Genomic DNA, 21246 nt, shown 5'->3' with positions numbered 1-21246 from the left:
TTATGCGCCTTCGGCTTTGTTATGTAACATGAAATTTAGTCCTTATACATTTTATGATTATACGAATTTAAAATGGAAACAAATAAGCTGCAAAAAATTCGTGAGGAGCTGAAACATGAGGTACGCATATATATACGTATGTAAATATATATATGTATATATATATTTTTTTATTAAGACTATATTACATTGATTATTATTAGAATGTTTTAATTATGCATTGAAAAAAGAAGTAAATTTTTTTTCATTTTTACAATTACAATTATAATTTTTTTTTTTTTTTTTTTTTTTCAGTATGGAAATCTTATGGCAAATTGGCCTAATTATAGTAAAAACCATAATTTAGATAAAAACTATGCAACTAATTACAAATTAATATGTGAACAACTGAGTAGTGTAGCAGGAGCTAATAAACTTGATAAAGAACTTTGTCCCACTTTTTTTGGTTTTTTGGAAAATATTAATCGTAGGGGTGAAGATTTATTTAAAAATCATGACATATGGTCTGATTTTATCGAGTGGTCATATAAAAAGCAGACAGACCTGAACGTATTTACAAATTGGAATTTGGAAAAATTTGTTAGCTCAATTGAATATTTAATTAATAAAAATGTTACACCAATCCTTGGAAATGCAGAAGTTTTAAATAAGAGCAATGAGAGATTAAGAAACGTAATGAAATTGCATTATTTATTGGAAAATATTGGAGATATTAAAACCCTAATTGATGCTAATCATGATGATAAGTATCCATCATATTGCCATTTCATTAACGATTGTCTTGATATATATAAAGTTTACAGCTCGGAAGTTTGTTCTGCTCACTGGCCAGCAGAAACTAGACCCAATAACATATGTAATTTATTCAAAGAATTTGAAGATAAATATGCGAGTGTGTTGTACCCTGCTATTGAATATAGGAAGATTCTTATCGAAAAATATGGAGAGGGTATCTTTGGACATAGGCTCCAGTGCAAGGTGCATCAAAGGGAGTATGGTAGTCGCCCTATTGAAAGTTTTTTCGCGAAACCCAAGCCAGGAGTTATATCATCATTTAACAATTATTTGACGATTTCCTTTTCTGTGTTGGGATCGCTTATGTTTTTCTTCATTTTGTATAAGGTGAGTGGAGAAAATTTTCTTTTTTTTTTTTAACAAACCGTTGTGTGTACTCACCAATTTATATAATCCTATTTTCGTATTACTCCTACGTTTTCTTAATGACAAATTTGCATGAACCGTGCATAAATATTTTTTTCCTGTTTCTTCTTTCCCCTTCGCGCAGTTAACTCCTATTAAATCACTGTTCGGTTCCGAGAAGGAAGAAAGGAGAAGAAGGTGGAGAAACTCGCTAGCTGACCACAGAGGACCATACGGAGCTAACTACAGAGAGCAATTCGGCAGCGAATTTGGAACTGATTTTGGAAGTGAAAGCATAAGTGATTTCACAACTGAAAGTGGAACTGATTATGGAAGTGAGAGCGTAAGTGATTTCAGAACCGAAAGTGGAACTGATTACGGAAGTGAAAGCGTAAGTGATTTTAGAACTGAAAGCGGAACATTATATGGAGGACGACAGGGGTCTTCCTATGGCGGCGATTCCGAGGATGATAGGTCCTCACGCATGTCTTAGAATGTGTATGATGGATGTTTAAGGTGGGGAGGACGATCAAGAAGACTAGGTCGATCTGCATGCGCATAAGTGTTTGTATATCTAGCTGGTCTTTAATTCGCTCGAAAGTGGAGACCCTCTAGATTAAGCCGACACACCGAGAGCTTACGTTGGGTGTATGTACATGTGGAAGACTCTCCCTTTTGTATATACAACGTAATATAAGTCACAATTGAGCCTAAATGTAATTCTTTCACCATTTAAGCGAACAGAAGATAGCCACAGAAGGGAAGATAAACTGAATAGCCAAATTGAAGTCCCATTTTTTATACATATTTATGCATGTGCAAGAGGACAGCGCGTTGTGCAACGGTGATCGGGAAGCAAATGCGTAGGGGATGAATGCCAGTTGGAAGTCGCATCATATGTCGATGAAGTCTTTGAAATTAGTAGGGCTCTATTTGTCGTTATCTATCTGTGGTGCTGTAATTAAGCTCCATGTTTAGGTAGCAGGAAAATATTCAAACTTGGCAAACCAATTTGGTGAAATGGAGCAGAATCAACCACAAAAAAGGGAGTAGTACTTTTGTGCTTCGTACAACATGTGGGCATGCCAGATGCAGCACAGGCAAAACATTGTAGGTAGCCGATTTTTCATATTATTGTGATCTGGAAAGCTTCGAAGGAATATAAATTTGCATCATTTTATATTTGAAGAAAGTTTTGTAAAAATAGAGAGTAAACACTAATCGGGTTAAACGCAATTTGGTGTAGACAGAAGAAATCGCTAAACAGCGCAAGTAAGGAAGAATACAAATTAACATTGCGCACATTTATATGCATGTAAGCACGTCTGTTTGCGAATACATGTATGTAAATAACGAATGGCGTAGTTATTTGCACGAAACTTTCGTTTCTTCGGAGTGAAATGCCATTTCAAGCTGTGCACAAGTTATAATTTAACTGATCATTATTCGTATTTAAATTTATGATGAAAACATTTTTTATTTTAAGAACCCGTTTTCTTGTTAATCGTTTCGAAAGCGGGTTAGTTTAAAATTTTGCTCGCGAATAAAACAGTTATATAAAATGTGAAAAATATTTCTAAATTTTCGTGCCATATGTTTATATTATATATGCACTTCCTAGCCAGACAGAAAAAAATGTGTTTTTTTTTTTTTTTTTTTATATATACATTTATTTCTTATTTATATAATGCCTTTTTACAACAAATATAAACTTTGCGATTTCTTTTCATCTTAGTGAATTTAATTTTAAATCGCCGCATGTGTTTACCGCAATTGTGTTGATTAAATGGTTAGCAGGGAGATGGATGTATTTCAGAGGGCCCCCAAAAGGGGGAAATTAGCCAATGTATGCAGCCGGTATGTGGTGATCGCGCATGTGTAATATAATACGTTGCACACTTAATTGGGCAAAAGAAGGGTCATATATATATACATATATATTCAGTATCACCCCTTGACCATTGCTGAATACGCATTTTTCTCATATTACAAAATAATAATTAAGTAGAAGGCTTTCCATTGCACACACATTTTTTTGATTTTTTTTTTTTTCCTTTTGGGGACATTTTTATTAACACCAAGTTGAGGGCTACGTGTGCACTTGCATATGCACCGCTCAATTTGTAAAAAAAAATTTGCTTTTGTCTGTGGGGAAATTTGGGACCATTAAACGGAAGACTCGTTAATTAAATACCAAACAAAAAAAACTACATTAATGCATCACTTTAAATGTTACTAATATTAATGGTATACGCTTAATTTTTTCGCTCGAGGAGTGAGCGTTCTTGCGTTGGCAGTATGCAGAAATACAACTGGTTAACTAAAAAGCTGCAAGCGTGTGCGTCTGTGCGTCTGTATTTTTAACAGTTGTCAGAATAAGCGAAAACTAAAATTGTCGCACGTCGGAAAAGCTAAATTACTCCTTTGTGCTGCGTTGCATGTATGTTCACACAAAGCACAAAATTTTTCACAAAAAGGAAAAAAAAGAAATTTTTACTGTACATACAAACCATACATGTAAAAAAGGCAGTGCCATTTCGAGCCAAAGGGGGTGGAAAAAAAAAAAAAAAAAAAAAAAGCTAGCTAGCTAGCCAAAACTACTCTCATAATTATAACCCGTTTCGCACACGTTTCCCCTCGTTAGCCATTCAATTTTTTTTTTAACAATTTGATACAGACGATATTAATAATAGTTTGGCGAAATATGCCTTCTTGACTGGTTTAGCTTTCCTTACAAAAGTGGCATTTACGTGGCCAAATGGACACTTAAAAGTAAAAAAAAGAGTGATAATAAAGGGATGCCAAAAAAAAAAAAAATGATGAATGAGTAGCATTTAATTTGCATATATAATTCGTTGACACATTTTTCATTCATTTTGAAGTTGCATACCTATTTTGCTAAGTTGTCCAATCAATCAACCAATTAGTGAACATTTATGAAACATCGTGCGAAGTGTATGCATATAATATGGCGCAGCGAAAAAGAAAGAAAGAAAAAGATAAAACACATTTGTTGCGCTCAATTATTTTCTTAAAACTCGCAAAAAGTATGAAAGTAAAAAAAAGGCACGGTTTACTGTGTCGAATTTAATGTATGCTTCCATTGTTTTTTCCTTTTTATTTCGCTTAAAATTTACCCCTCCTTTATTTTTTTAAATGATGATTTGGCTCGTAAAGATAATTCATATTTGATCGCAATAAATAAACCCTTTTAAAATTTTTTATTTTTGCATTTTTTCCTAGAAAAGGAATTCATAAATATATGTATGTATATATATATATGTTTATAATATACATAACTTATGTTCCATATTCGAGCGCGAAAAAGTAATAACTCCAAGGAATGGCCAATAATGGGATAATAACGCTTAATGTACGTTTATTTAATTTAATTGGGTGACGAGTAAATTTTATTACATTATTATACATGTATATTTTTTGCATATTTTTTTTTAATAATTTTCAAAAAGAAAAAAAAGAAAATTTTTTTATTTTTATTCGTATTGCTTCCAACAGCTCTGAAGGTGGATAAACAAATATGCGAAAATATCATTATGTGCGCATTTCTTCCTTTTATAGCTTAATTTATTATGCGCACTGCTAATGTAACGAGCAATTGTGCACATTGCATTGTTGTTTTTACTCATCCTTTTTTGAAGTAAAATGTAAAATTCAGTCCATAATTGAAATAAATGGGCTGATAAATATACAATGTGTTTTTTTATGACTTTTCTTTTTTTTCCTGCATTCAAGAGTTTTAAACGCCTATTGTCTCTTTTTTGCAATCAATCAATCAGTCAAATGGATGAATAAAATAAATAACTTTTGGGTAGAAATGTTATTCCCACCTCCATGAATAGCTACGTTTCGTTTTTTTAAATGTGCGTTTTCTTCGCATCTCGCGTAGACCCGCTCCGCGACCGAGTCCCCATTGCTCATTATTGCCTTACATTTTAAAACGCGGTAAATAGCATATGCATTTCTAATTTTTACAAAATTCTAAGAAAAAATTATATGCATTTTAATTTATCTTCTGAGTACATCATATACTATTATATAACTCGCATTCAAGCCGCATAAAGTTATTTAAAAAGAGCAAAATTTTTTAAGCGTAAATTTAGCGAAAGCGGTGCATGTAAATAAGTAGCATATTATTATTACATGTAGTATATGCTTTACAAATTTGCATTTTTAGCGGCACTAAAATTTGTTCAGTAATGCGCACCAATCCACAACAAACAGCCTATAAAAAAAAAAAAAAAAAAAAAAATTAAATTAAAGGTTAAAAGGATAATTAGATAATTTATTTTTTTGGTGCATATTTTGCAAAAAAAAAAAAAAAAAACTGCGCATAAAGGGAAGAAGTGCTACTATACTACTACACTGCTACTACTATTTGGTACATTATTTTACATGCGATATGGTAATGTTATACGTATTTTTATATTCGCGCGATTATGTATTGCAAATTTTATTAACTTAGAAATAAGGATTAGTAAATATTTATTATACGTTTTATTATCCATACGAGGAGAACGTTTTTATATATAATAAATAAACATTTTGCAATTTTTTTACATATAAAAAAAAAAAATTTACATTTATTCGCCTAATTGTACATGCGGAAAATGAATTATACTTATCATGAGTCTATTAAGTCCTAATTTGCCGTTTTCTCATTCTTTCTTTTTTTTTTTTTATTTATTTTTTTTGTAAAATTTAAAGTATTAATTTTATCAAAGAGATGTTATGAAAAAATCAACCAGTAGGAACTGCCTCCGAAGATATAATTGCCAAGCTTGATGCGCTGATATATGTTTTATGCTTTATATACCATTTATGTATGCATACATAATATACATAAAATATATGTACATAAATATATATATCCGTATGAGCGTATTATTTATTCACAAATTTGGCGTACTTGGAACAGTATATTTATTTGGTCATTCATTTGGTCATTTATTTGCCAATTTTTTTTGCCTAACTGCAAAGCGCCTGCTAAGCAGAGCGATAATGCAAGCTCTCTTCCTTAGAGAAGTAGATGCCAAAATTATGCATTGCCTTTTTTCTCTCAACAAGTAAAACTTGTAAAGAAAAAATATATATATTATTATTTCATCCACCCTGTTAAACATGGAGCAAAAAGGATTAATCGATACAGCTATCATCAAGTCCCTGAAAGATGAGGTTCGTTTAGTTTAGCAGCTTTTATATGTGCTCGGGTGTGCATCGCTCGTGCGTTGAGTGTACCTTATTAGTACCTCACCTTGTATATGCAATGTTGATTGCAAGCGTGTGGGAGTATTTCCCTACCGTGATGTGACATATCAGCCAACACGCCTACTTTTTAGCAGTTTTTGCTTTATAAGCGCAATGATAATATAATGCGCATCGCCGTACTACATGTCACTTCACCTACTTCCGCGCACCTCCCTTTTTTTAGTACCGCTATTTGAACATATGGCCCAAGTTAAATGCCTATAAATTGTACAACGTGCATAATAACTACGATTCGTTATGTAAAGAAATTAGCTCTCAATCTAAGGGAAGGGTAGAAAGGGATGTCTGTACTGCCTTCTTTGGATACGTAGAGGATGTTGTTAGAGGAGAACATAATGCAAAAATTCGAGGCATCTACGAAGATTTCGTGAAATTAAATTATCAAGACCCTGTGTCTTTTCCTGTTTATGGCAGCCACTTGATAAATTTTTTATACTATTTTAAAAGGGTAGCGAAACAGAAGATGCTGAAAAATATTCGTATGATTAAGGAGTTGTACGAAGACGATAAAAAGTTGAAGGGAATAATGAAGCTATTTTATTTTCATGAGAATGTTGGAGACATTAAAGGAAAATTATCAAATCATCAAAATAGGGATTATAAGGAAGCATGCAAATATGTGAATGATTGCATAGATGTGTACAGAGACTTTTTAGATTATATGTGCCCCACTGAGTACTATGATAAGCTGACCGACAGTACCGTCTGCAATGAGTTGCATGTTTTTTTTGATGACTATGATAAGATTCTTTATCGCCCTTTGAAGAGTCATAACCGAATTGGTTCTCTGAGGGACTTCCCAGATACGGCTAGAGTTAAATGTGATTTGAGCGAGCCCCTTTACAAGCACTACCCAACGTTTACCTTCTTTAGACACATCAAGCCGGATGTAACTCCATTCGGTATCACGACGATTACCTTTTTCTGCATGCTGGGCTTCTTTTTGTCTATGTATATTTTGTATAAGGTAAGACGCGATGGGTTCAACGGCGGGTTCGGCGGCGCAGCCGTTTCGTTCGCCCTGTACGGGCATCTGCCTGTATGTACCTGTGTATATGTACCTTCGCATGTGCACCCTCACATGTGCACGTTTTCACATCCACATACGTGTGTGTTTCTTTTCCCCACTTGCAGTTCACCCCGCTGGGAGCCAAGTTCAACCCCCGTATGAAAAATGTCAAGAGGACATGGAGAGACGTACACCGAGATAATGACTACGCGAATCGTAGGAGAGATTTTGATGAGAGTACTTATGGTGCGAGTACATATGGTGCGAGTACATATGGTGCGAGTACATACGGTACGAGTACCTTTGATGGAACGAGTACCTTTGATGGAACGAGTACCTTTGATGGAACGAGTACCTTTGATGGGGCGAGCACGTTTGATGGGGCGAGTACCTTTGATGGGGCGTCGACGGCCACAGATGACTCCTTTAACATTCGTTACCACTCACAGAGGCATTAGGGGTACTTGAAGGGTAGGAGCCGCGACGAGCTGGAGGCGCTGAAGGAGGCGGATTGTTAGTATTCTGGCCTGTGCATCGAATGGCCTATCGAGCGTGCGTCGCTACACAGATCTGTGACGCGTTATTAACCGGTTTTCCTTTTGCACTATAAGTAGACACTCGCTGTGTAGATGAAGTGGTGATAATACTATGCGTATGATTACCGCGGCGATGAGGAGGCAACAGATTCTACGTGTCACCAAGGGGGGATGGAAAGGAAAGATCCCTTCGTGGAGTGCAGGCGTTGGACGTGTGCGTGTATATGTGTATACTTATGTGTGTATATATATATATGCATATGCGGCGCTGCGCCTTCGGACGCCCCCAGCTCTCGAAGTGAAATGCTCGCGCGCAACTCGAAAGAAGTTTCATTTAACCTTAGAAGAAAATAGTACCAACACACATGGGGGTGGGAGGAAGAGGAAACACAACAAAAATGGAACGATCACATTTGATAGCAGTGATTTATTGTGATACTATTTTTGTTGTATAGGCAAATTAATGGGGGGAAAAAAAAGGAAAAAAAAAAGAAAAAAAAGAAGTTGTATTTTTCACATTTTTGAAGTAAAAGTGTGTGTTAATGAGAAAAGGGGGGAGAAGATGAGGGGGCCTGGTGGTTGTAGGGGGTAATGTAGCGTATCCTATCATGTACCAGTCATCTGAATGGGTAAATTTTTCAAGACGGCATGTTTGAATCTTTTTAAACTTACCTAGAAAAAGGAGCGCGTATGTGAGGAGAATCTCTCCCTGCTCTTTATTTCTGCTCCTCCTCCTCCTCATCCTCCTCCCCCTTTTCCCTCCTGCTGTGAACCCCCTATCTGTATCATTTGCGTATCAATGACCCACCCTTTTTTCATGTGTGTCGTTCCAACACATCGTCAAACTTATGAATGATTACACCCCACTCCCTTTCCTCTTGTTTTTACATGTGCCAGTTCATATCATTCGCTTATGCCCACCCTTTGTGTTAACGTGTATATGTATAAGTAGATGTGCATAAGTGTGCATAAATGTGTATAAATGTTTATATGTGTATATGTGTATATGTATATATGTGTATAAATGCATAGATGTTTAGATGTTTAGATGCATAGATGTTTAGATGTTTAGATGCATAGATGTTTAGATGTATAAATGCATATTGATGTATAAATGCATATTGATGTATATAGATTTATATAGATGTATATTGATATATATGGGTAGCATATACAGACGTTTGCAGACGTGTGCAGATGTACGCAGATGTACGCAGATGTACGCAGACGTGTGTATGTATAGTGCCCCTTTTTCCTAATTAATATTCGCATAAACAAACTCTTTTATAAAAATACGCCTAAATATGTTTGTACTATGTTTATTTCGTTTCGTGGTTTTTTTGAGGAGCCAAGCTTTTGCAGAGGTGAAGAAGTGGGGGAAGAAGAGTAGAATGGCCTTCTACGTAAGAGTTGGTGTAGCCCATGTGTGTTATTCACCTGCCTGCGTGGGCATGTATTTTTCTCCTTTGGCAAAACTTTATGAGCCTCCTTCTAGTGATATGTTTTTGGGGGGCCTATTTAAATTTTACGCTTTTTTAATTCTTTATGATGAATGGGATTTATTGCTTCACTTTGAGGCGCTTGCAAGGCGTTGCTTTGACTGCCCGTCGAGCGGTGGGCTAGCATTCCTACGGGCTTATTCTAACGACTATCATTCACGCTTCAGTCGTTCTCAAAACGAATGAGCATTTCATGTTTGTCAAAATGGGTAGACAGTTATCCCCACTATTTGCATTGTTTCGCTTTCCTTTTTACGCCTAAGCGGTGTTGCCCTCGCGAATATGGTGAAGCGAAACAGTCAGGGATGGAGAAGTGCTTGCCGAAAATGCGACCTTTCTAATCGCTCAGATGCGGGGAGGTGGGGAAGCAGCTTAGCAGCCATACACCGTAGACTACACCTCAGCTTAGTGACTCTCTAAAGGTGCCGAAAAAGGAAAATCATTTCGCGAGAGACCATTCAGCGGTGCTGACCATTTGTGGGTGAACCAAAAAGGTGAAGACGGAGTGGTATATTATTTGACTCGCAAGGATAATTCGTAGAGTCATATGGAGCGTGGCGAAGAATTAAACTCGTTCGCACAGCGGGGATGGTCAGCGACGGAGGCAGCCATAGAATGGTAGGGAGCGCCTCTTCTAGGAAGGCGGAGAGGTGAGGTGAACAGAGGGTACTAACGAGGAACTTCATTGGGGTGCACGCACGGGGGCGAGGCGGACTGGAAAGAGCAACCATCGCGCAGGTTACGAATGGTGAAATGAGAAAGAAAAAATGGTGCGTACCATATAGCATTTACTATTTAATACGTACCATTTTGCATGGGCCATTCTAACACTGCTAACACAAGCGGTGTGTGCGGACTGCCCGTGCGATAGGCGCCCTGGGACGTCCAGGTTACATTTTGCGAAGAAGAAATTTCACTTCGTTGATGTCTCCTTATGTGGGGGAGAGAAAGTGCAGCATACTTTCATGGTGATAATTATTTTTCTCACGAATTGGTGAATGACGTCCATTTTACAGGCATCATCCATACGGGGGTACTTCAAATGGGCAGCACTGTGTACAGGGGGGATGTAAAAAGCTCGTCCTGTTTTACCCGCTACGCTCAAAAGAGGGGAAAAACGCCAAAGGGGCATTCAATTAAGCAATACAACGTAGGAGAGAACAGGCGTGCAATTATATTTTATACCTATTAGCCCAATTAGTGGTGAGACAATTGGCAAATTGGTCAATTGGGGGATAAAGTAAGATGGCGCATCGTGATGGTAAAAAAAAGGAAAAAAAAATAATAGTAAAATAATTGCCTCGTTAAGGAATATTCCCTCTTTTCTCCTTTGTGTATACTGAAAATTGGCAAAAAAAAAAAAAAAAAAAAAAAACTATTCCTTTGCGCAATTTTTTTTTTTTTCATTTGAATGTCAGGCAGAGTAAAATTTAATTCCTCAAAAATGAACGCAATTATTAGAGGGTGAAAATGCGCGACAAGTTTAGGCATTCCCAAGTTTATAAAGGCTTATATATAGGGAAAAAGGGAACAGGCTCGCCGGGTGCAATACAATTTTTTTTTTTTTTTTTTTTTTTTTACATCTGCATGCGTACGTACCCGCGTAGTTCCGATGAATGCGTATGCTCTTCTGTTATACTATATTGTTTATATATGTATTTTATATATATCATGTGCGTTGGTCGGATTGCATTACTTCTCTTTTCTTTCATTTTAAAAATTGCTGAAGGTATATGCTTTGCCGCAGAGGGGTGGCAAATAAGCGCTTACCGGCAAGTTCAGATTTCAAGCTGCCTACTTGAAGGTAGAGTTTACGCACGTGCAGCGCCCGCATTTTTAAGCGGAAGGATGCAATTATTGTCCTCTTTACGGACGGGGGAATTTCTTTCTCGCATATTTCCCGACGCGCAAAGGGGGGTATTTATGCTACTCTACTATTTATTGCGTGGAGCGTTCGAACGACGCGGGCAGGGCAAATAAATAAATTAAGGCAAAATAAAGCAAAATAAAATGAAATAATTGAAAAAAAATACTAAAATGATGAAAAGAATAATTAAAAAAAAAAAAGTAACAATCAAGTAACGTTGCTTCGTAAGAGAAATACATACCGATGACGAAGAACGCTCTTTATTTTTCGCTAATTAGATAAATGCATATGTACATATAATATAAAAAAAAAAAACTACCATTTAATGTGGGAAAAGAAGCTACTACTTTTTAATGTGGTAAAAAAATCCAAACAGCAAATTCAGCTGAATTAGTAGCGGCGCCCTAAACGCTCACTTTTTTAACCCCAAAATTTCATCATTTTAAAATAAGCATATTGTTGCTTCGCGTTTGCAACGATATACCACGCATATGTATACATAAATATATACCCTTTCTGGAGATACACAGAAAGGTTAGAAAAAATATCACTCTTCGGGAGGTTATCTTTATAGTGTCCCATTTTAGTATCCCTTTACATGCACGAAAATTGCTGACCCTTGAAGGATAGTGAAAAAGGTGCTTTTTCGAATATTCTTTTTTTTTTTTTTTTTTTTTTTAACTTCTACCGCGTGTGCGCAGGGTAGATTTTTCGTTGATGTCCCCGAAGGAGCAACTCTACCTACGCGGCTGAGTTAAGAGGCCTCATTTGTGCGTCAGATTTGCTGGCCTATTATACACACCGGACATACGCATGCCTGGTAGACCATCCTGGTGAACGCGCCATTATTTTTCTTTTACGGACCTCTCTTTTGCCTGAACGTACCCCACCCCCCCCTCTATTACCATATTATCCACCACGATGCCGAGCGGAAGCGATGAGAAGTTACTGCAAGACACGTCGATTGTTAAGGCGTTGCAGAAGGAGGTAACTTTTGTTGAGCGGTTGTCTTAAGGGGAGGAGTGTATCCCGCTACATTTGGTGCGCCTCCCGTTTGTATGTGCCCTCCGAGGGGGTGCACACGTCCGAACATGCACATACGCATAGACATACATACGCTTATGTTCGCCGTCTTCTGTGCCCCCCTGCCCCCATTGCAGTATAAATTTTTGACGAATTGGCCAGATTACCATTTTCAAGATATGAGAGGAATATACAAAACGGATTTTGAATCTTTGTGCTCAGGATTGAGTGGAAACTCCGATTACATAAACAAGCAGAATTGTGTGAAGCTGTTTAGCATCATCGACAATATACTCCACAGGGGAGGACTAAAAGTGAATGACGACATCTGGGATAGCATAAAAGAGGCGTTTAAAAACAATAAAGGCAAACTAGATCTCACGTCAGAGCACCTCACCAAGTACCTTAATGATCTTGCAGGGGTACTACAAAAAGGACTTCTAGATGACTTTAAGAAATTTAAAAGCTACTATGGAAGGAACTACGAATTTAGCTACATAGCCAAGCTGTTTTATTTTACTCAGAACGTAGGAATTATTCAGAGTTTAATGAATTCCCCAGATAACCCCCAGCATGTACCCTGTTGTGAATTTGTAAATCAATGTCTGGATATCTATCGACAAATTAAGGATGCTAAATGCTCGGGTAATGCTCAAGGCACTTTCAATCCCAGCACTTTATGCGTGGAGATGAATTCCTTTATCGAAACGTACAAGGAGAAACTGTATCCGCAGCTCAAGTATAATAATCTAGTCGGCTCAGATAGTGCCATATATGGCCCCGTGAAGTGCTACTACAAGAATGGCAGTGGGGGATTCTTTAGCAGCTTGTTTAGGTACCCAAGTGACATGTCCTACAGCGGAAAGGTGGCGCTGATCTCCTTTTCGGCTTTTGCGGGATCCATGCTGCTGTTTATGCTGTACAAGGTAGGTTCAGCAGTGGTTAGGGGGGTTGCTTAGGAGGGTTCAACAGCGTGGCTCGCTTCTACGCGTGAGAATCGTCCACTCGGCCCCACTCCTTCGTTCATTCACTCACTCACTTCCCCCCTTCTGCGTGTGGATTAATTTTTCCCGTCTCTTTTTCCCCCCCCCTTTTTTTAGTACTCCCCGCTCGGATTCCTCTTCGGCAAGGACAAGAAAAGAAAAAGAAGATCTTGGCAAAGAATGGGACACCCATATGAACATGGACTGCATGAGGAAATGAGCGGCTTTGACCAGAGATATGGCTCTTCAAACGATATGTCTTATTATGATGCTCAACGAATGAGAAACAGTGCGCGTGATGATACGCATACTATGGAGACTGCTTCTACTGCCTTTGAGTCATCGCAGACGTTTGGAGACTCAACGTACGGATCGTCAGAAACGTTGGGAAATACAACCTATGGAGGGTCTTCAAATTTTAGAAGTTCAAAACGTGGGGCTGCACAATCGGTGGGAGGCTCAACATATGACGGTTCGCAAACGATAGGAGGTTCAACGTATGGCGGCTCGCAATCGATGGGAGGCTCAACGTATGGTGGCTCACAATCGATGGGAGGCTCAACGTATGGCGGCTCGCAATCGATGGGAGGCTCAACGTATGGTGGCTCACAATCGATGGGAGGCTCAACGTATGGCGGCTCGCAATCGATGGGAGATTCCATGTACGGCTCGTCGCAAACGTTGGGAGATTCAACATATGGAGGGTCTCAAACGGTGGGAGGCTCAACATATGGCGGCTCGCAATCGATGGGAGGCTCAACGTATGGAGGTTCGCAAACAGTGGGAGGTTCAACATATGGCGGCTCGCAATCGATGGGAGATTCAATGTACGGCTCGTCGCAAACCTTGGGAGATTCCTCGTACGCCTCGTCTCAAACGTTGGGAACTATGGGATACGATTCGACCGACACTTTGAATACCATGAGAGGGTAAAATAACCAGCCACCCTACCCTAGGTGGTATGTGTGCTAGATAGCTCCGCGAAATAGTTGCTCTGAGGAGGAGACTGCACAGCGGTTTAGGAAGTCACTGGCTGGTAATTTAGACAGCTAGCCAATCGGGGCAGTTTCCCCCATAGGAAAGAAGTCAAACCGTTGGAATGAACAGAAGGAAAAATCCCCGTCATATGGGTGGTGATACAGCAGCAGCATCGCTATAGAATGCCACATCTGAAGACCGTAAAAAAAAAGCACTTGAAGAGAAAAACGAAAATCGGAAAACGGACTGGTCCTCTGTTAAAGGACTTTTAATCCCACACAATGCAGCCTACTCAGAGAGGTGGAAAGAACCCCCTCGTCTGCATGAGATAAACAAAATTGTAACCTGCTTGATGAAGTGGAGAGTTACCCCCTTGGGGAAGGTTACCAAATTGGAGCAGAAACGTTTTGCATAACAAGTGCGCGATATTTATGCTTCTGCCTATACTGATGAATTTTTTTTTTTTTTTTTTTCTTTTCTTTTTTAATTTTGGTGCGTTTAATATTTAACCGTGATAAGAAAAACAATAGTCGTGTGTAGATCCCCAATTGTACCATTTTAATTAAATAAAATCGAATTAGAGGGGTGCTTCCACTCTTTGGGAAAAAAAATAATTTATTTGTCTGCGAAGGGGGACGTCGGCCAAGGAGCAGGAAAAAGGTTCATATTAAATGGGAAAAAAATGTGTGTTTGCGGGGGTGGGGAATATATTGCTAAGTAACTCTGCGAAAGAAATACGCATGTGTGCATTGCGGTTTAACCCTTTTGCGTTGTAAGGTGGGAGAGGCGCAAACACAGGTTGGGCTCTCTCAATGAAAAGTAACCCCTTTTGTGGGTGGTTGTATCTGCATAGAACCATGCTGTGCGGATAAGAGACACCCTACTGATACATGCTCGAAAAGAAAAGAAACTTTCCAAAAAGGATATATACCTATAAACTCTTGCAACACGCTGTGATTCCCAATTTAACACATCCCTTTTGTTGACGCATTGGCGGCATTCCCTTTTTTAATAAGATTTTAATATAGTAATAATTTGCTGCAAATGTTACAAGGTAGAGGGGAGTATGGGCAACACTTCCTTTTACCGCAACAACCAGAAAAGGTATATGACCCCCATATCATTTATGGGTTTCCTTTTATAAAAGGGCAGTTAAACATTCATTCGCCCTTTTTTTTGGTACCATTTGTAGGGGAACTCTACTATTAAATTGACATTGCAGGACGTAGGCACATATATAGAGCACATTATACACGTCGTATAGGAAACCTTCCAACGCGTCTGCGCAGCAGTGATTACCTTGTATTGCATTGCGTTGTGGTGTATGCCCTATGCAGGGAAATATTTTTTTTAACCCTTTTTACCACCTCACCGATCGCGCCAATATTCAATTCGATTTGAATTAAAAAAATATGGAATTTTTATTTTATTTTTATTTACTTTTTTTTTTTTGTCCTCCAAAAAGACAAATGGCGAATGCGGTATGCGAAACAACGCAATTGCGGTTAAAATGAACCAGGCGGGGCACAAAAAAAGAAAAAAAAAATACGCATATGTATATACATAACCTTCTACCAAATGAGAGGTATTTGTCTGGCCGGAATTGCTTGCCATTTACCTTTTAACAAACTTAATATTATATCCCCTGGGAGGAGTCACTTTAAAAAAGGAGCGCCCCGCGGTGACTAACCTGTATGAGTGTATGAGTAATTTTGGCCCCGGCAGGATTACTGCATGCAATATTTTATACGTGCATATTTTTTTCGTGCATATTCGCGAATCCATTTCGTATTTTTTTTCGCGTTTTTTTTTACGAGATTTTTGGCGATTTTTTTGCGATTTTTTTGCGGACTTTTTTTAACTATCTTTTAGTATATATATGTCCGCATATGCTGCTTTCCTAAAAAATACAATTTGTTTTTCTAATGTCTCCTGGCATGAAAATTCAACTTACCATTTTAGTGGAAAAAGGAATTCCAAACTGTAATAGTCCTTTTTTTTTATATGCAACCAAGCAAACGTAGTCATTTTTTATTTAACTGTATTTATAAATAAATTGAACGGATAAATGGGATAATTAAATAATTATTTTGCAAGAAATTGCGGTTTGCGCTTTTATAATGCATTGTATATACGCAAATAGCAATTTATTTTTTTTGGAAACCGCAGTAGTAGAATTATGTGGTTATTATTTTGTGAGTAATAACTTTCGCGAGTTGCCAAATTGCCCAATTGCCTAATCGCCCAATCGCCGAATTTGCCGAAATTAACAAAATTGCTGCATTTTAGCGCATTTTGCGAAAATTTATTATTCTACTTCCCCGGAGCGATACATTGCGGTATGGGAACTATTCGTTTATTCATTTATTTATTTATTTTACTATTGTATCCACAATAATATAATTATTTATTTATTTATTAATAAATTTTGCCCCATTTCTTTTTTTTTTGCTTTTTTTCCCGTTCGATGAAAAATCGAATATATTTTTTCATTCTATGAATAATTATATAAATAGCACTACTTACAATTAAATGTTAGAAAAAATTAGGAAATAGTTTTTATTGCGTATGGGTAAAATGTTTTTATAGAAAAAATAGCATTAAAGTGGATAGTAAAATTATAAATATAAACAGTAGCTATTATTATATTATCAGCATTATAATATTATATACAAGTATACCTATGAAATACGTAAAAATATTTTTCAAGCAAAAGGGAAAAACTCCCGCATGAACTATATTGACGAGTTTCAAGCGACAAACTTCGTTTCTTACCTTTTTCCATATTTTAAAAAAACTTTATTTTTTGCGATTAACGAAAATGATTGATCCAGCGAGAGTGCAGGCTATCAAGGAGAAATTGAAGCAAGAGGTAAGTGTTGTATTTCCTTTTTATAAGAAAATCATTACTGCTATGTGTTTTATTACTGAGATATGGGAATGTTTTCCTTTGTGTTTAGGGGGGAGGCGGAATGAAAAGTGTATCCTTTCCGCCTAACCTAAAGAGGCATATTTGCATGTATATATATACACGTTGGTGGGTGCCCATATTTATGCGTGTATGCATTTTCCCGTTTCCCCCTTCAGTACCCCTTTTTGGTATATACCTATGTATACGATTTTGAAACCTTGCGAGGTATGTATAAAGAACAACCTTACGGATGGGTATGTAATAATATTGTCCACGAGGATACCTATGAAAATGTTAACAGGAATACATGTATCAAATTTTTTAGCTACCTGCATGCCATATTAGTAAAAGGAGCTCTTGGTGATAATGAAACTTTTATGAAAAAATTAGTAGAATGGTTTCCTGCCAAACAAAAGGGCTTTAAGAACGTCCCTGACTTTATGAACTCTTTTAATGAGACTTTTGAGCAGAATATTAGAAAGAGTATAATGGAAGGTTTCAACAAATTTGTTAAGGGAAGTTGGAATGACACGGAATTGGAAGATATAATGAAGTTATATTATTTTAAAATGAATGGTCAAGTAATTAATAGTATTTTGATGGGAGATATTACTACTGAAAGGTATGCACAGATGTGCAAGTTTACAAATGAGTGTGTTGACATATACAGAAAGTACATAAAATCGAGATGTGCTGGCACACATTATAATGCCAATAGTGGTAGTAGCATATGCTTTGAATTACAACCTTTTCTTGATGCGTACGAACAACATGTGTATATACCTACAGTACCTAGACGAAAAGGTGTTATTTCATTGAAGGATGACATAGAAAATGCACGAGTCCACTGTACAGTTTTTGAATCCAAATATGGATACAACCCATTTGGTATTTTCTTTAAAAATAAAACCTCAACATTGAATAGCAATGGAAAGATTATGGTTGGTGGGTTATCCATAACGGCTGGAATGTTACTTTTGTTCTTCCTGTACAAGGTTAGTAGAGCTTTTTTCATTTGTGTAGAGGGGTGTGGTGCTACTTTCTCCCTTCGTCATGCAATAATTCCCCCTGTACCATTGCTCCCTTTTAACCCCTTACAACGCTGACATATATATATTTTTTTTTTCGCCCCCTTTTTAATCACTCCCTCTCAGTTTACCCCACTTGGAAACTACTTCTTCCCGAACTCGAAGAAAGCCAAAAAGAGATGGAGAGGACAGCCAGGATATTACAACGAATACTTCGATTCGTATGGAAGTGGTAGTGATCAGTATAGCCAAGATTCGTATACCATGGCAAGTGACGATTCTTTTGAAACCGGCAGTGGAGGATCTTACAATACGAGAATGCAAAGACCTTATGATGCCCAAAGTGCAGGAACGTTCGACACTCAAAGTACAGGCTCTTTTGACGCCCAGAGCACAGGAACCTTTAACGCCAGAAGTGATAGAACCCGCAGTTCGAAGAGTTCTAGAACGTTTGATGCCCCAAGTGAAGCGTCCTTCGACATGGGCAGCACGGAAACGTTCGACACGACCAGCACGGGAACTTATAACACGAGAAGCACGAGATCTTCCAACTCGGGAAGTGGATCGCGCAGCTCTAGATCTCGCAGTACATCCGGTTCAAGAGGATTTAGTGCCCCCAGTGAGCAATCTTTCGACATGGGAAGTGTAGACACTTTTGACACTCAAAGTTCAGTAACCTTTAACACGGGAAGCACTGGCTCGTTGAATTCGGAGAGCGACATGGAGTACTAATCGTATGGCGATTGGACTTTCACAGGAAGGATGAAATGTTAAGGAGGAAAGAAAAGTATTTTATTTTGCAAAACGTATGGAAGTTCATCATAGGGATAGCAAAAAAAGAGAAAAAAAAAGAAGAAAAAAAAAAAGTTGCATACCTCTGAAAATTGTTAACAGTGCATACCAAATAAGTGCACAATGTTTAGGTGCATAATGCGTTAATTTTTTACCCCTTAGAAGAAATTTTTATAATTAAGCTTTTTTATAGTTACATTTTTACAATTTTGTATACTTTTTTTTTTTTTTTTTTTTTTTAATGTGATTGAATATGAATCCATTCTCCCATCCATTGATCCACCCGTTTTACGCGTATTTTTTTTTTTTTTTATGATTAAGATTTATTTCTGCCCCCTCAATTGGTGCTACTGATGATGTTAATGATACGAGCTGCTTCCCTGCAGGTTAATTTGGTTCACCTCGCCCCCCTGTGCGCATAGAGGTGCGCACATATGCACATGTGCATAGACATGTATATACAAGTAGGCCCTGCAGGCCTTGCAGGCGTGACCTATGTGTAAACCTGTATTTTTACCGGTGCAAGTGCGTGTACTGTATGTGTAGATATGCGTATATATATTATTTATCGCTCCACCCGACTTCGTTTCCCTTTCCCAGAACCGCTTGCCTGGTCAATTTACATTAGGATGTACAGTACTTTTTTAATTTCCCTCTATTTCGCTTTATTTTATTTCACTCTATTTTATTTCGCTTTATTCTATTCTATTTCATTTCATTTCTATTTTATTCTATTTATTTGATTCCCCATTTTGGGCTTCGAATGCGATTATTCTTATGCGGAAAAAAAATGACCCAAGCGACCACATATAGGGTGCGGATGGATCCCTACCCACCCCCCTGCATGTATGTATATTATATAATACGTATAATATGTGTAATACGTAATATGTAAAATACGTAGTAAATATAATGTATATGCCTGTGATGGTTATTCCCTTTTGTTGCTTGATAAATTTTTGGGTATCCTAAAACGCCATAAGAAGCAAATACAAATAAATTATGCGTTATTATTACCCTTTTGAAATTAGCCCTTCGCTTTCGAATGACTGCACGGCGTGGAGTTGATAAGGGACCCCCTCGGGGTCGTCCGCTAGCAGTAGTGGTGTAGCGGCGTGGCGGCGTGGTAGTTTTGGAAGCCACGTTAGTGCTAGTCAGCCTGGGGAACCCCACTACTCCCGTCATCTGCGCGTGTTCCTCAAATGGAGCAATTTATTTTGGCAAAAGATGTAGAACCCTTTTGGGAAATTCAAAAAAGTCAAATGGTTGGGGGCAGAAAAAGGGAGTCGCCAAAAAGTTCATCTGAACTTAGACCGTTTATGCAGACTTTGCAAAGGGAAAAGGGGCACCGCACACCCTTTTGGTGAAAAGGCGGGGTTGACGTGCATGCTGAATGTGAGCCATATATGAGGTGCCGTTGCAGGGGGGATATAAGCAATGATTCGTCCATATGGGTTCAACGGAAGAGCGGTCCAAACGAGCAGCGGAGCTTATGTGGGTGCACGCAGTGGTGTTGTGGCACCACCCTTTTATCACAATTATGCGCTCACGTGCGCATTCGTAGTACGGTTTTTTTTTTCAATTTTTCGAAAATGGAAGTAGTTCCTCCCGTATGGCCGTATGGGGGAGGAGATATAATGAGGAGAAATGGCCGCCGTACAATTAGGTCGAACGGAAAGAGGGAAGTCGTAGCACCATCGCTTTATTATAAGAAGGAACATCAAAACGGGGGGGCAGCTGCGCCATGCATATTGGTACATATGCAAACGTTTCTAAATGTAGCATTTTTCTATTTATTTATTTATTTTTATTATTTTTTTTTTTTTTTGCGCCGTTATTGATACACTTGGGAGGGAAAGAGGCAAAGGGGACATTTCGTAAGTACGCATCGCTTTTTACTTTTCCTTTTTAGAACAATCCGTTGTTATCGCCATTTGCTGGGGTGGATGGGAGAACCCACCTGTATGCATGTTACTTAAGCTCTCCTGTTAAACGGTAAGGCGAAAGAAACCGTTAGCGCGCCTCGTTAAGTGCGTACGTTTGGCATATTCTTCCTGATGGCGCTTTTCTAATTTTTGATTTTTCTAATTTACCGCGTTGTATATTTGCGCATGTACGGTTGGCGGTTGCGCGCGAATATTTGTGCTTTCGCGTTTCTGGGCGAGGAGGGGGTCCGTTTTTAGGGGCACTTTGA

At 38.0% G+C, this 21246-nt stretch overlaps 4 protein-coding genes across 4 annotated transcripts, besides 18 other annotated features; all 4 read left to right on the top strand.

Moving 5' to 3' along the window:
• Positions 1–306: 306 nt before the first annotated feature.
• Positions 307–1633, top strand: PVX_096985 (variable surface protein Vir, putative; the record flags this gene model as incomplete). The annotated part of the gene is made up of 2 exons (XM_001612623.1): positions 307–1122; positions 1286–1633. 2 exons carry the CDS (start codon positions 307–309, stop codon positions 1631–1633), a joined length of 1164 nt encoding a protein of 387 aa, XP_001612673.1.
• Positions 1066–1092: a microsatellite.
• Positions 1259–1284: a microsatellite.
• Positions 1332–1355: a microsatellite.
• Positions 1634–1708: 75 nt separating the features above from the next.
• Positions 1709–1729: a microsatellite.
• A 3755-nt stretch (positions 1730–5484) lies between these two features.
• Positions 5485–5571: a microsatellite.
• A 708-nt stretch (positions 5572–6279) lies between these two features.
• Positions 6280–9292, top strand: PVX_096980 (variable surface protein Vir, putative; the record flags this gene model as incomplete). The annotated part of the gene is made up of 3 exons (XM_001612622.1): positions 6280–6333; positions 6590–7393; positions 7561–9292. The coding sequence occupies 3 exons, from the start codon at positions 6280–6282 to the stop codon at positions 7891–7893; spliced, it is 1191 nt and encodes a 396-aa protein (XP_001612672.1). The 3' UTR covers positions 7894–9292.
• Positions 7017–7043: a microsatellite.
• Positions 7949–7972: a microsatellite.
• Positions 8983–9014: a microsatellite.
• Positions 9155–9199: a microsatellite.
• A 692-nt stretch (positions 9293–9984) lies between the features above and the next one.
• Positions 9985–10012: a microsatellite.
• A 230-nt stretch (positions 10013–10242) lies between these two features.
• Positions 10243–10416: a microsatellite.
• Positions 10417–10910: 494 nt separating this feature from the next.
• Positions 10911–10943: a microsatellite.
• A 1315-nt stretch (positions 10944–12258) lies between these two features.
• Positions 12259–14910, top strand: PVX_096975 (hypothetical protein; the record flags this gene model as incomplete). The annotated part of the gene is made up of 3 exons (XM_001612621.1): positions 12259–12324; positions 12498–13286; positions 13461–14910. 3 exons carry the CDS (start codon positions 12259–12261, stop codon positions 14274–14276), a joined length of 1671 nt encoding a protein of 556 aa, XP_001612671.1. The 3' UTR covers positions 14277–14910.
• A 1996-nt stretch (positions 14911–16906) lies between these two features.
• Positions 16907–16981: a microsatellite.
• A 10-nt stretch (positions 16982–16991) lies between these two features.
• Positions 16992–17085: a microsatellite.
• Positions 17086–17142: 57 nt separating this feature from the next.
• Positions 17143–18992, top strand: PVX_096970 (variable surface protein Vir8-related; the record flags this gene model as incomplete). Its single annotated transcript, XM_001612620.1, has 3 exons — positions 17143–17193; positions 17409–18227; positions 18387–18992. 3 exons carry the CDS (start codon positions 17143–17145, stop codon positions 18990–18992), a joined length of 1476 nt encoding a protein of 491 aa, XP_001612670.1.
• Positions 17216–17244: a microsatellite.
• Positions 17674–17700: a microsatellite.
• Positions 18993–19886: 894 nt separating the features above from the next.
• Positions 19887–19917: a microsatellite.
• Positions 19918–19986: a microsatellite.
• Between the last annotated feature and the right edge of the window lie 1260 nt (positions 19987–21246).

Source organism: Plasmodium vivax, chromosome 2 (genome assembly GCF_000002415.2).
Source record: "Plasmodium vivax chromosome 2, whole genome shotgun sequence".
NCBI classification, from domain to species: Eukaryota; Apicomplexa; class Aconoidasida; order Haemosporida; family Plasmodiidae; genus Plasmodium; species Plasmodium vivax.
Note: the sequence above shows the minus strand (reverse complement) of the source record. Positions and strands in the feature narration are given on the sequence as shown.